The 13197-nt window shown below is 40.2% G+C and overlaps 1 protein-coding gene across 1 annotated transcript in view; it reads right to left on the minus strand.

Annotated features, from left to right (window-relative positions):
* Positions 1 to 13197, minus strand: part of nell2a (neural EGFL like 2a) — an 82176-nt gene that overhangs the window by 18284 nt on the left and 50695 nt on the right. The window contains 2 exon segments of the mRNA XM_029523235.1: positions 6121 to 6216; positions 7974 to 8096. Coding sequence (XP_029379095.1) covers positions 6121 to 6216; positions 7974 to 8096 — 219 coding nt within the window.

Genomic DNA, 13197 nt, shown 5'->3' on the forward strand with positions numbered 1-13197 from the left:
CAGAAATAACCTAGTTTGTTTTTCTTTTTTAAAACGATTCCTTTCATCCCCTCATTTTTTAATTAACCATAACATTTGTAGTAAATAACATTTCTCATATAAAATGCTTGGAGCTGACTGCCAACATTAAACTTGCAATTTTTATATTATTTACTGAATGATTGTTGTCTCATGTATCTTTTATTGCTCCTTTTCTCCTTGTTTCTCCTTTTGGTTTGTGTTAAATGAATCTTTAGTGTCTGTTATTGTCGAAGTGAAGACGGGAACGTTTAGATACAAATACCAAGGCCATTATTACCACTGGAAAGTGTGTGAGTCTTGTTATCAATTTGATAACGTGTAAATAACGATAAAACTTTACACTTTCACATCTTAGAAATCTCTTTTTATTTGCTGATAGAGGAAGTTGCGTTGTGCAGCCACTGGCAACATCTGATTTAGAGCAACTTAGAAAAATTGATTTCTGGTAGGCAGTGCAACGTTAGCTGTTAGCAAAATGTCAGCAGATTTCTGTGGAAAGTCGTGAAAAGCATGCAAGGATCTAAGTGAAATGGTGGCAGTTAGGACAGTTTTATTTAGTCAGGCATTATTTATTTTTTGTGACTGGCATTCACATTCACATTAAATAATGAAAAAAAAAACAAAAACAAACAAATCTATGAGATAGAGCATGTGCAGTGTTTAAATGAAAGAGTGTAGTCAGAGCCAAGTCATATGTCAATAATAGCAATCATATCAGATCCAAACAGGATTACATGTATATGGCTGCTATAATGTTTCTTAATGTAATGAGATCAGATTGGTCAATGGTATTGGCTGATACACTAAGTCAGGTATTGGAATAGGCATCTCTGAAAGGTAGTCAAAGGTAAAGTGTGTTTGTCCTTAAGTCATGCTTTTACAGGCACTTGTAAAAATGTATCCGATGTCTATAGGAAACAGCCTTAAACGCAATTCAGATCAATTTGAATTGGAATCCAGGATTCACTTTGGTCTGAGGGTCAGGTTGTGTTTCTCTGCATTTCACAGATGTGATGAGAAATCAAATACTCTGCAACATAAAATGAACGAAGAGTAAAGCTAAATGGAGTCAGAGCCAAAAAGTGCTGTAGCTGAGTTATGTTTCATGGACCTCAACAGGACACGATGTACCATGTGTCAGTTTTACCACATCAGAAATCAGCTACAGTACGGTGATCAATCACATGATAGTGACCTCCCTGTTCTTTAAAGTGAGCTCAATTTCTGCATCAGACCTCCTCTGTCCGGTATTTAAGCGCTGCACGTCAAAACATCAGATGCTTCAACAGGACTTTAGTTTCAGTTGTGAAACATCCTCAAGGCTATGTATGCACATTTTTCCTCTCAGTTTCCGTGAGTGAGAAACTGGATAATAAACGTAATATTCCAACAGTTGCTCATCTTTCACCTGGGCCATTTACAGAATAGTGTGCGCCTGGGGCTACGACACTGACTGTGCTGCATGTTCAGGGCACACTTACACGGCTGGCCCTACGTACATTTATACCCATGACTGAAGTGTATGCGCCCTGCCGCAGCTGTATCCTGCATAATTCATGATGTGTCAGAGTTCTCTTCTAGCTGGTGTCTGTCTGTCAGCGCTGCATGTCCCCTGTCCCTCCCCATCCATTCCCCCTGAATGGTAATGACAAGTAAGCAAGCGCACACGCAGCCACAAAAAGATCATAAAACAAACAGTCACAGATGCACAAGAGTGCACATCACATTAACACACAGCCACATGCTTGTCCAATTACAGATGGTCAGAGGCAAATGTACACAAAATATAATATGCAGGTATGCCGCGACACCCTGCAAAACAACTACTTGAAACTTGGAGTCAGGCTGAAAATCCACATTTTCCCTTACGCCAATGTGTTTGTCAGTGTGTGTGTGTGTGTGTGTACTGTATTCACACTGCCTTGAAGAGCTCCTGTTTGGTGTCTTATGACAGGCCGTCAGTCTGCCGCTGCAGCAGCAGAAGTGGTGGAGTCCCCGGGGGGGCCTCTAAAAGCTCACAGGGTTCTGGGGGTGGAGAGCCCAGACTTAGTGAAAGCTTTTCCATGTTCATCCAGCCAGCTCTGTTTCTCCTCCCTCTGCAGCAGCGACTCCACCAACCTCATTCCGCATCCAAATGCAGAAAAAACTCGCCAACCCCAACCCTGTAACCACTCGTCACTCTCACCTTCCATTTCCCATTCCATCGCTGCATCTGTCAGTTGTTCCCAACATCTCTGTATCTTCCTTTCCACTTCACCTCCCCTCACCCCGTCCTTCCCAGTCTTTATCGCTCTTTCCTCTCTCTTTGAATCTTGGATCTGTCAGTCACCCAATACATCTCCATCTTTTCTCCACAAACCATTGTCCCCGAACTCCTCCATGCCAGAGCACCATATCCAACAGAACATTAACCTCCTTACATCTTTGTGAGCTTCTTCAGGAGATAGGAGCTCCTCTCCCACTAAGGAAACAGTAAGAAGGGACTGAATGGTTACTGAAGTCTCTAAACAGCCAGAGGCCTTAGCCCCGTAGCAAGGAACCCTGACAGTCGTTCTGGAAAAAAACCACAAGGACGCAAAAAAAAAAAAAAAAACAAGAGGATGCTTGCTGTCACAGAGCTGACTAGGATCAGATTGGGAGGGATTGTAGGAGGAAGGAGTTGCGGTGACAAGCATCGTGTCGCCTGAGGCATGAATAGCGTGCAAGGTTTGTTGTCGTGGATGCGAGCGCCTGCTCATGGTTTGCGTCCCTCGGATTCTAATCAGACTGAACAAAGAATGGAGAGGGCTTAAAAAAGCAGATGGATCCCAGACTATTGTGCTCTGTATATATGCTACTGGTTGTCAGTCACATCTTAAAGTTTCACTTGATCCAAAATATAACAAAACAGGTTTCCTACCCATGTAAATAGTTTCAGTTCATTTGCCTCCATCCCACTAAAATGGAGATAGATCACATTTCCTTTTTTGGTCCTCACAACAATGGTAACACTTGAATGAATACTGTGGTTAAATTCCTTTTTGAAGCCGCTCTCATATGTCTGTTAAAAATGCAATTACAGCTGGGAGACATTTTACAGACAAATGAATCGGGGGAAAATCGAGCAGATCTTTTAAAAATCCGTCTATTAGCACTGCTACACCTTATCAATAAATAACTGTATCCTCTGTGTTTGAGCCAGTTATGAAGAGACAACATATAAAAGCTTTCATACTTTTGAATAAGCTCCATTAAATTGTGCTGAAAGCAAAAACCTCAAACAAAGAAACGTCTGGACAAATAAAAGCAAGGAGAAACATTCTTGGGATACATTCACCGATTTATAGATTATATGCAGATTGAAGTAAATCTGTCTCTCTTTATCAGATGAAGTTGTTATTTGTGGTTATATGTTAGTTTTGAGATCAGGTGAATGAGAGTCTGCGTGCGGCTGTGAACATCCTTATGTGTGCAATTGAGGCTTGTACTAAATTCACTTTTCAAACTCTGTGTCACTCATACTCACGTTTTAATCCTGGCCCCAATATAACTAAAGCTTTTAAAAGCCTTTACAGGCAGCTGTTCACAGAAATCAAATTTTTTATTTATTATATTCTCATTAGTTTATAATTACATGAAAGTCAGAATAGTTGTTTCTTTTTGTTTTGAGTTTTTTACATCTTGATAAAAACCTATAAACTCTGGTGTTATCACTACTGTAGAAATTAAGAATTTTTTTTTAACAAATTTTATCACTCTCACACTCCCTTTCTGATTAAGAAATTCGTCTATGATGTGTTTTCACTCTTCCCAAAGCATAAGAGATCTGACTCTCTGAGCTTATCTATGTGTGCGTGCACGTATGAGTGTGTGTGTGTGTGTTGCACTGGGCTGTAGCCCTCACACAGTCTACACACACACACGTGCGCGCACATACTGACCCTGCTCTTTGAGGACAGATCTATACTGACCTCGGAAAACATGTAGTGAACGTCCATCACATACAGAAAGAGAGAGCTGCAGCTTTTGAGCAAGTTCATTCATTGTAGTGTGACTTGTGTATGTCACACTCTGGAGCAAACATGCACACGTAGACACAAGACTCGCATACACTTGCTACACACAGACACTCACACACATGCGCATATGTGGTCTTAACTGAACTACACTAAACATAGGCCACTGATGAAAAGTAAACATTTCCCAACTGGTTGTTATGGGTGTGTTCTCAAACTAAATCTGAACTGCAGCATCGTACGGGCATAAAGAAATGGAGTTTCAGTTTCGGGTCACTCGGGCTTGGTTTAGGGATATGGGGGCTGCTGGTAAACTACTGTGCAGTAAAAATACTGTCAAATAAAAAGCCTTGAAGTAAATCACATATCTTACATTAATATCGTTACTAAATCAGCCTATAACAATGTGCATGAAAGTGCATGAAACAATGTTCGTCCTGTTCTTCATTTTTTTTTTTTTTTTTTGCTTACATAATAATAAAAGACACCAATAAGAGAACCTTTTAAGAACAGAGCAGACTATAGAGTAGAATAAAAGTCATATCATTCAAAGTAGCAGCGATGTTAAAATCTGAGCAATGCCTGACTGTGTGCTGCACACTTGTAAACAGAGGGAGCGTTTTTGCAATCTGCTACCTCACCAATAGATGCCACTAGTTCCTACACACGTGCTTTTTTTTTATATGGATTTTTTTGAGTGAGCTTTGATATCAACCATCTCCCTCAAATGTAAGCATAATGTCTTGGGGGAAAAACCCCAATATGTGAACAAAACAAATGTATTTGTGTTTGATCTTTGCTTTTGAGGCACTGGGTGATGATAGTAATATCCTGGACTAAAACTGGTTTTTACGCGAGGGAACATCCACAAAAGAAAGTATTGTGAGATCGGGAGACAGCAAGAAGAAGGTAAGGATCTAAAACACTACAGAGGGTAATGAAATGTGTGATTGCCTCGAACGTGGCATCAATAAAGGACAAGGTCCTCAGAACCCTTTCTCCTGCAAAATGGGGAGGAGGAGATGTCATTACGGTTTAGGTGTGTTAACGCGTGTCTGTAGCTCTCTCTCTTGCTCTCTTCCTCACATACACACACAATCTTTCTCTTTTCCTTCAGCATCTCAGAGCAGTGCCATGAGGAAATTCATTTACTTTAAGACAGGCAGTAAAAAGGACGCCTTGTAAAAAAAAAAAAAAAAAAAAAAGACCCTTTATGTGCAATCAATACAGCAGCAGCAGAGAGGGCTCAGTTCGCTTCACTCAAACACAAGCACACATACTGAGAGAACTGTGATGACTTGACTTTCTATTAGCTTGGCCGCTCGTCTCCTGAAGGACACACTGCGGAGGGTTGAAAGGGGTTATAGGGAATGTGTTGTTGTAATAGATTAGATTAGCAATATAGGCTCTCTTGGATACCTTAAATCATCAGCACTGTAGGGGTAAACACACTGAGTCTTATCATAATGTTGTGTTTGATATATTTCCATGCATGAGTGTAAGCAGTAATACAGTCTTTGCTATAAACACAAGCCGGTTTAATCGTTGGATAAGCTCCCATGCCATATCGGATGTTGTGCATCAAGAGTTTGCACAGTCATAATTCGGATATGGCACGGAGCCTATGAGCAGCAATGGCACGCTGATTAATTTGGGCTGTGGTACGGTGTAATTCCCATTCTGCTGCAACTGCAGTTCAAGTCCTCCATCGGGCCATTGGAAGAGGTACAAACTCATTATTCACCACAAAGCTAAGGACTACGCAGTCTCACACACTCACGGACACACACCAAATATTGCAGTGTGAGCAACGAAAGCATCTCAGTGATCAGCTGTTTTGTTGAGGTCAGGGCAAATACCTCCCTGCAGAGTAAGAATAAGCACTGCCTTTTTAAAACACCAGTCAAGATAACTAAAGACAACTATGATCTCTCCCCCTCTTTCCCTTGCATCCTGTTGAATCTGACGAACATAAAACACCCCCTCGCTAGACCTCAACCCTTCTGCCTGCTTCTCGTCCCCTTCTTAAACATTCAGTCCAAAGTGCTCCTTGAGCTATTTCTGAGGAGAGAAACGTAGGAGGGGAACTAAAATTAACTCTTACCTGTCTCACATCTCTTCCCAGTAAATCCCTGCTGGCAAACACAGTTGTTAGGTGAGACGCAGGTCCCCCCATTCTGGCACAATCCGTCACACATAGCTAGAGGGAGACCAGAAGAGAAGAGCCATTTCTCACTAAGATTAATGAACATTAACTATGTAATTAGACCAGCAGCAGCATATGTATTTGCATACAGAATAAGAGCTAATTTTGTGATGTGATTCATTACAGGCTCACACAAAATTATTATGCGTGATTAATGTACCTCACCAAGGTTAATTCAAAAATGTTCATTATCCATAGGCAGACTGTTAGTTAATGTGTCCCCGAAACACACAGACGCCACTGACGTTGACAGAATGAAATGGAAATAAATGTAATTGAGCAGAGGCCAAGTATTGTGAAAAAACAAAATGACAGCCCACTAAATGGAGAATCGCACACTGGTATACATTTTGTTAAAGAAGCGTGTCCGCAATGATGGCGTCAGATTTAAAAGAGTAAAAATGTAAGTGAAAAAAAAAAAAAAAGATACCCGACTTTTACTGACTAATTTAAGTCGACTAATTTGACTTTACAGCTGGCTAGCCAGTTAACGAATATTTCTCATTTCAATTTATATATAAATTATATATGTATTTCCCTTTTTATTTTTTATTTCTTCTGTCTTCTCTTTGGCCAAGATAGAAACACCTGAGCCACATAGTTTACACATAGTTGGCAATAAAACTATTTATGATTCTGAAATCATTAATCAGCTGACAGGACAGTAATTAGCAGCAATTTTGGTGCTCAATAAATAATTTAAGGGCATATTTGTTTACAATTGAAATTTTTCTTTATCTTCGATTAAAAAGTGATTAATTTCAGGTTTTAGCCCAGTGATTAGGGAAAAAACGAAATTTGGTGACATCATGTTAAGCTTTATGAAATTATCATGGGGATTTTGAGCTATTTTAAGAATTAGAAGATGAATTGATAATGGAAATATTACTGAGCTCAACCCTAGTTGATTTAATTTTAGAAAGCTCCTCCAGAGCCACAGGAGACATTGTAAAACTGCTTCCAGGATTTGTTGTAGTCCCTGTAATAAGTAAACTTATCTTTATGCATACAACCAGTGCCATCCCCCTTCAAATAGATTTCTAATCAAGGGATTAATTACAAGTAGAAAGCCAACCCAAGAGAAGAATTGCTAAAGCCAAAAATTGCATTTAATTTAAACATTAAGCTATTAATTCATTAGTCACTGCCATGCACGTATGCTTCAACAAATGTATCAATTTGTACACCACCAAGAACAGGCAACAATAAACGAAACCACACCACATGATACATGCTTCAGGGCAAATCAAAAAGAAATTCAAGTCAAATACAGTCATTTGTTGAGAAATGATTTTGGATGACACCTGATGCCACGGGCCAACGGTAAAAATGTAAATATGAAAAAGAAAAGAAGACTATCTGTGAACTTGCCTGCGAGAAAAATTTTCATGCTTGCATTCATGATCTATTCTCTATTTGGGAGATATACATAAAATATATATATATGTGTTTAATTTTTCAAAACAGATTGCAAGCCGATGCTCAATGCAAACTTCTCCCCATCTATAAGAGAGGGTGGTTTGTTCATGTTTTGTACAAAAGGAACGTCTTTTGGGGAAAGGAACCTTAATTTTTGTCAGATTTTATTTGTAGAACTTGACACAGGAAACAAAGGTCTTTGTTTCTAACAGAATGTATTGTAGGTTTATGTCCGACAAGTGTTTCACCACTGCTCCGGTACATCTGGTGTCTTGAGTCCCTGTGCACTGAGCCCTTTGAATAAACAGCAGCGCTGTCACGTCGTCACTTACCTTTGCACACTGTTCCATTGCCAGTGTAGCCGGGCTTACAGGAGCAGCTATGTCCGCCAACCATGTTGAAGCACAGGGCATTTTCGTCGCAGTTGTGGAGCCCACTGAGACACTCATCATGCTCTGAGGATGAGATGGTACATTTATTTATAACGGGCATTTCGAGACAAGAGTGGCAAACTGCTCTACAATAACAACAGAGGAGAAAACTGGATTTAAAACGGGAATATTGCAGGGTAAAACAAGGCAAACATATTACAAAACATTATAAAAGTTCCTTCCATAGACTGGCTAAAGCAAAACGGTCCCAGAGAGTGGGACCGTTTTGGATTAGTGTGAGGGAAACATTTGCCCAGAAGCTCTGACTGACCTCATTGTTCTCATTGATCTCACCACCTGTGCACAGTGTTTACACGTCAAGCTGGAAAGAGTTATCTGGCATTGAGGCCTTGATAGCCGTTCATGTTTGAATTTAGCTGAGTATCATCTGCAAAAACCAGACAATACGAGAAATACACTTAATCTACCAACTCAGGAACCAAGCAGGAAGAAGGGGATCAGGACAGAGGACTAAACCCTGGGGCACACCACAACTGAATGGAGCTGAAGAGCTACTACTGTCAAAATCTGCACACGCAGCAACAAAACTGAAGTTGCTCAGACCAGCTCTTTGGTCCTATATTCATTTGAATTTAACGTCTTTCTGCGAGATTGTAAAAAAATAAATAAATAAAATAAGCGGCAGCAACATTTCACACAGCATCCTCACATTTGCAAATCACTACAGTTATCAAGAAACTGACACGACTGGAGACTGAATGCTTATTTTTCTTTTAATTATAAAACACGATGGCTGCCAGCCGGTAACCTGGTTTACTGTACACTGCTGAAATAAGATTCCACACTCAGATAGTTGGTAGTTAAGCTCCAGGGAATCAAGTCATATGACATAAGTGACATTTTGTAATCGCCTATCATGACACTGCTCTAATTTGGTTGGCATAAAATGAGGGCGAGGGCAGCTTCATATCAACTGGAAATGATTTTTCATTTGTATTTTTACAGTACTGAAGGAACATTGCAATTATGAAACACTGGCCTTTAGTTTGAATGTTGTAAAATGGCACATTTCACTAATTTCCGCTGCACGTTTTCATACAAACATGAACAAAATGTTTCTTTAGAACATGGACTCCCAAACTCTCATTGCTGGCACTTTGGAGTTAGTGATACGGTGTGTTATGAATCACGACAAGCCTGACTAATGGCTGCAGCCCCTGATGACGCACCGTGTCCAACTGGCAAACAAACCTCTTCCCCTCTGTGTGGAGACACCCCAGAATGGGAAACTTAGACTGAAGCGGCACAATGCAATGCCATGAAAGGCTGGAGGACACGGCACTACACAAATCAAGCAGTGCAAGTAACAAACGCTGAAAGAATGTTTACTTTTAAAATAAAGAAAGAAATCAGAAATACCACAGCGCCATTATATATAATTAGACGAAAAGTGAGATAGATTTTTCACACATACAGTAAAATCCACAATTAGGAACAGAGAAACTGTCACTATAAGGAAAATTGAAAATATTATGTTTGTGGCATACCTATAGAAATATAATTGATGTCACTGATAAGTTACTATATCAGCTCCTATGAACTACAAACCCCTCTAGGTATTATTATTGTCTTTATTTAATTACTGAAACGTTGCAGGACAAATAATGTATATTAGATTGCAGCTACTACAATTATAGCTAAATAAAAATCTATTTTAAACTGTTTATTTATCATACAATGAGCTAACTCCTGTAATAAACATAAAGATATAAAATATAAATATAATTTAACCTGATGAGAAATTTTATGCATCATTAGCCAATTTGGAGTTGCAGAGAAGTTTCCTCATCTTCATATTGAAATCACATCCTGTGTCGCTACTTCATATTTTATTCTCTGGATGCTATAAGCTCAGATCTGTCTGGGGGCCACTGCATCTCACTTTACTCACCGAAAATAGCATTATTTTTTAGCTCTCGTGAAGGTGTGTGTTACCTGTGTTTATAGTCTGAAACTCTTCCTCGGTTACTTTAGCGAACCACATAAATAGTATTGCTTTCTAATAAGCGCTTGCTTGCTGGGCACAACAAGAGCTGCAGAGTGAAAAACCTTTTGGACTAGTTTGAACTTTCTGAAATGTTAATCTCTCTGTGTGAAAGATCTGCATCCATAAATGTTGCAAGTTACTTATGGCCAGACTGATCTTCCTGCAACTGCAGTATTTTAAGAAAAATTTAGCCAGGCAACTTTTTTTGTTTCCTAATTACTTTATATTGTCATATATTTAAAGTGTAGGGAAAACTTTTTGGGACAGCTTAATCTAGGTTCAAAACAGTGATAAAGATTTTTGTGTGACTCTGAGGGCAACAGTTTGGACTTTCTATCACATTTTTTGTGAATTTCTGGGCCACACTGCTCCTGGTGGGGAATAGAAATACATTTATTTCTCTCCGCTGTTGAGATGCTAAGCAGCTCTCCGGAGTCTCCCTCAAAACCAGAGACAGAATATTTTTGCATATTACCTCATCTGTACTTTTCCCATGAGCTTTTTAAATGACTGCAGTTGAGAAAGACAGTGAGATGTGAGGACTGAATGGCAGCACCTGAAGACTCAGAGGATGAGAAATCTGAATGCTTGTTGCAAGAGACCTGAGTTGTATCATCCATTTCCCTACTATCATCCAATCCATTATATCTGCTGAACAGACCGTGGGCTCATCCAAATTGAAAGTGACATTGTGATGAGCTCCTCCATCGAGAGTACGATGTACTCAGGCACATGTGTGTGTGAGAGACAGGTTGAAGGGCATTTAGGAGTGCCTGCTGCTGTGTTCTTATTGCTGCATCACACACACACATGCCTGCTGTTGGGCAGTATTAAAGTCTTTTCATAGACATATAAAACCAGTAGAAGAAACACAGGAGAGAGGCGTAAAGAGTCCCCCCCCAAAGATCACATCTGACAGAGCAGGAAACAGTCAGCCGTCAGTCTGAACAGACAAGACAGCTAAGCCACCAGGTGCTGTGCCTGCGTGTGTGTGTGTGTGTATTATGATTAAGACCCCTGAGTTCAGCATTGGCTACTTGTCATTTTGGTTATTTAGGAATCAAGACAGATTACACTCCTGCACTGAGTGTAAGCAACTCGAAATTTAATAACCAAGTAAATAACCAAGTGTGTGCGAAAGAGGGAGAGAGAGAGAAAAAGAGAGGTGCTTCCTTGCTGACTGCTGCTACTCAGGCTGCAGACAGATAAGCAATCAATTATGTACAGCCTGTCACTGGGATCTCTCTCTCTCTCTATCTGTCTCTGGTTGTCTGTTTCTCCTCTTGCTCGACCCCCATCTTCAAAAACAGCAGCCTCATGCAGGTCTGACTTCTTTCCTTTAAGAGGACGTGATTTTTTTATAACATGAATGTCAGGGGGAAATAAATCACTCTTTTGCCTGTTGGTTTTTAGACTTGTTCAGGAAAGAATAATAATAAAAAAAAAAAAAACACTGAAAAGCAAGCTAAATAGGAGCGCATTATGTCACAACTAGTTTAATTATATTTTATAATCTGATTTGAACTTTAAATAGATTTAAACGCATGTGGTGAACTAATTTGGCTTTATTCAATTTATGTAACAAACAAGCTGTACTTGTACAGATTAATATCTTATCATATTTAAGAACAGTCTTTTTCTTAATCAACAGAAATAATATTAGATTTTCCAAATTTTTTTAAAATAATCTTTGAAAAGTGTTTCGTTGTTTTCCCCTCAGACTTTCCATCAGACTTACAATAATATGGCCGGAAAAACAGGAAAAAGTTGCCTTCACTCCTTCAAGTTATCAGACCCTTTGAGCTGTCACAGTGAAAGTCATCTTTTCTGATCTCAGTTGCTGACGAAGCCCCATGCTCCACCTCTGGTCCCTGTCCATCGCAGCTTTGCCTGCTCTGCCCAGCCCTCCTTCATTCCTCTGCCTCAGGGGTCCAAGTCTGGTTATCACAGGATTAGAACCAGGACACACACCCAGCACATGCACCTCAAGCACAGGCGCAGGCATGCACATGTACATCTGGCACACACACACACACACACACCTCAGGACAACCTTCTTTAATAACATTCAAAGGGAGAGCGCAACCAATCCGCTACCTTTCATGGATTAGCTGCTAATCTCAAAGAGCGAGGAGCACCTCAGGCACTTTGGGGAAAAGACGAACAGAGGAAGAGTAGAAGGGAATAAAAGAGCAGGAATCTTGACCGTCAAGATCATGGAAAAAAATCTGCGTCAAAGGAAGGGGCAAAAGAAAGTTGTGGATTTCTTTTGCCGAAGGCTCTGCTGGACAGGGAGACAGGGTTGAGTCGAGACATTTGGCCGCATATATTTCCTTTAAAAAAGTACACAAAGTCCACATGGTCCAGTCTACCACCAGCTGCGATCTGAACCTGCAGACCTCCATCTTTGTGGGTGGGCTCGATGTAAAATATGGACTTCTGTTTGAGCTTGCTGACCCTGAGACAAGCTGTGTAGACATACAACCAGAGCGTCATGCTGTTCTACCCTGACTTAAATCTGCAGATCAGTCCTTTAATCCACTATCCTTCACATAAACACTGAGCCATGAAATGAACTACAGTCAACTTAATCCTCTTTACCGGGCAGACCGATTCACATACAACACAGTAATACATGTGGAAATATGGCAGTCATCAATACCAGGACAGTGCTTCTGCTGAGTTTGCAATTTGCTAATTGGTGAAAGCCATTGAGGATGATAAAAACACTCGTATATCATGCAAATGTAGAACGTCAATGGGTACTGAAGGGGGGTGGGGAAGGGGAGGGGAAGGGGGTGGCTGTTTAATGTTTCCTTCCACTGGTGTAATATTTCTTCTGTGGGCAACCTAGAAGACTCAGCGCTCCCCATGGACTCTTTTTAAACACAAGCAGATGTTCAATTGCTATTAATAAGAAATAGATTCCTGCAGCTGGTAGGTTGGGGAGCATCCTCAATTACTGCCAATTCCAGGACTACAAAGGCGACAGCCAACTCATAATGTCAGCATGTATAAGGAGAAACACCCTGTTTGCACTCGGGTGCTTATTATATTTTTCACACTAAGACTTTGACTTTTATCATCAACATGTAATCTAGCAATAATTCCGCTTTC

The sequence above is a fragment of the Echeneis naucrates genome, chromosome 16 (genome assembly GCF_900963305.1).
Source record: "Echeneis naucrates chromosome 16, fEcheNa1.1, whole genome shotgun sequence".
NCBI lineage: Eukaryota > Metazoa > Chordata > Actinopteri > Carangiformes > Echeneidae > Echeneis > Echeneis naucrates.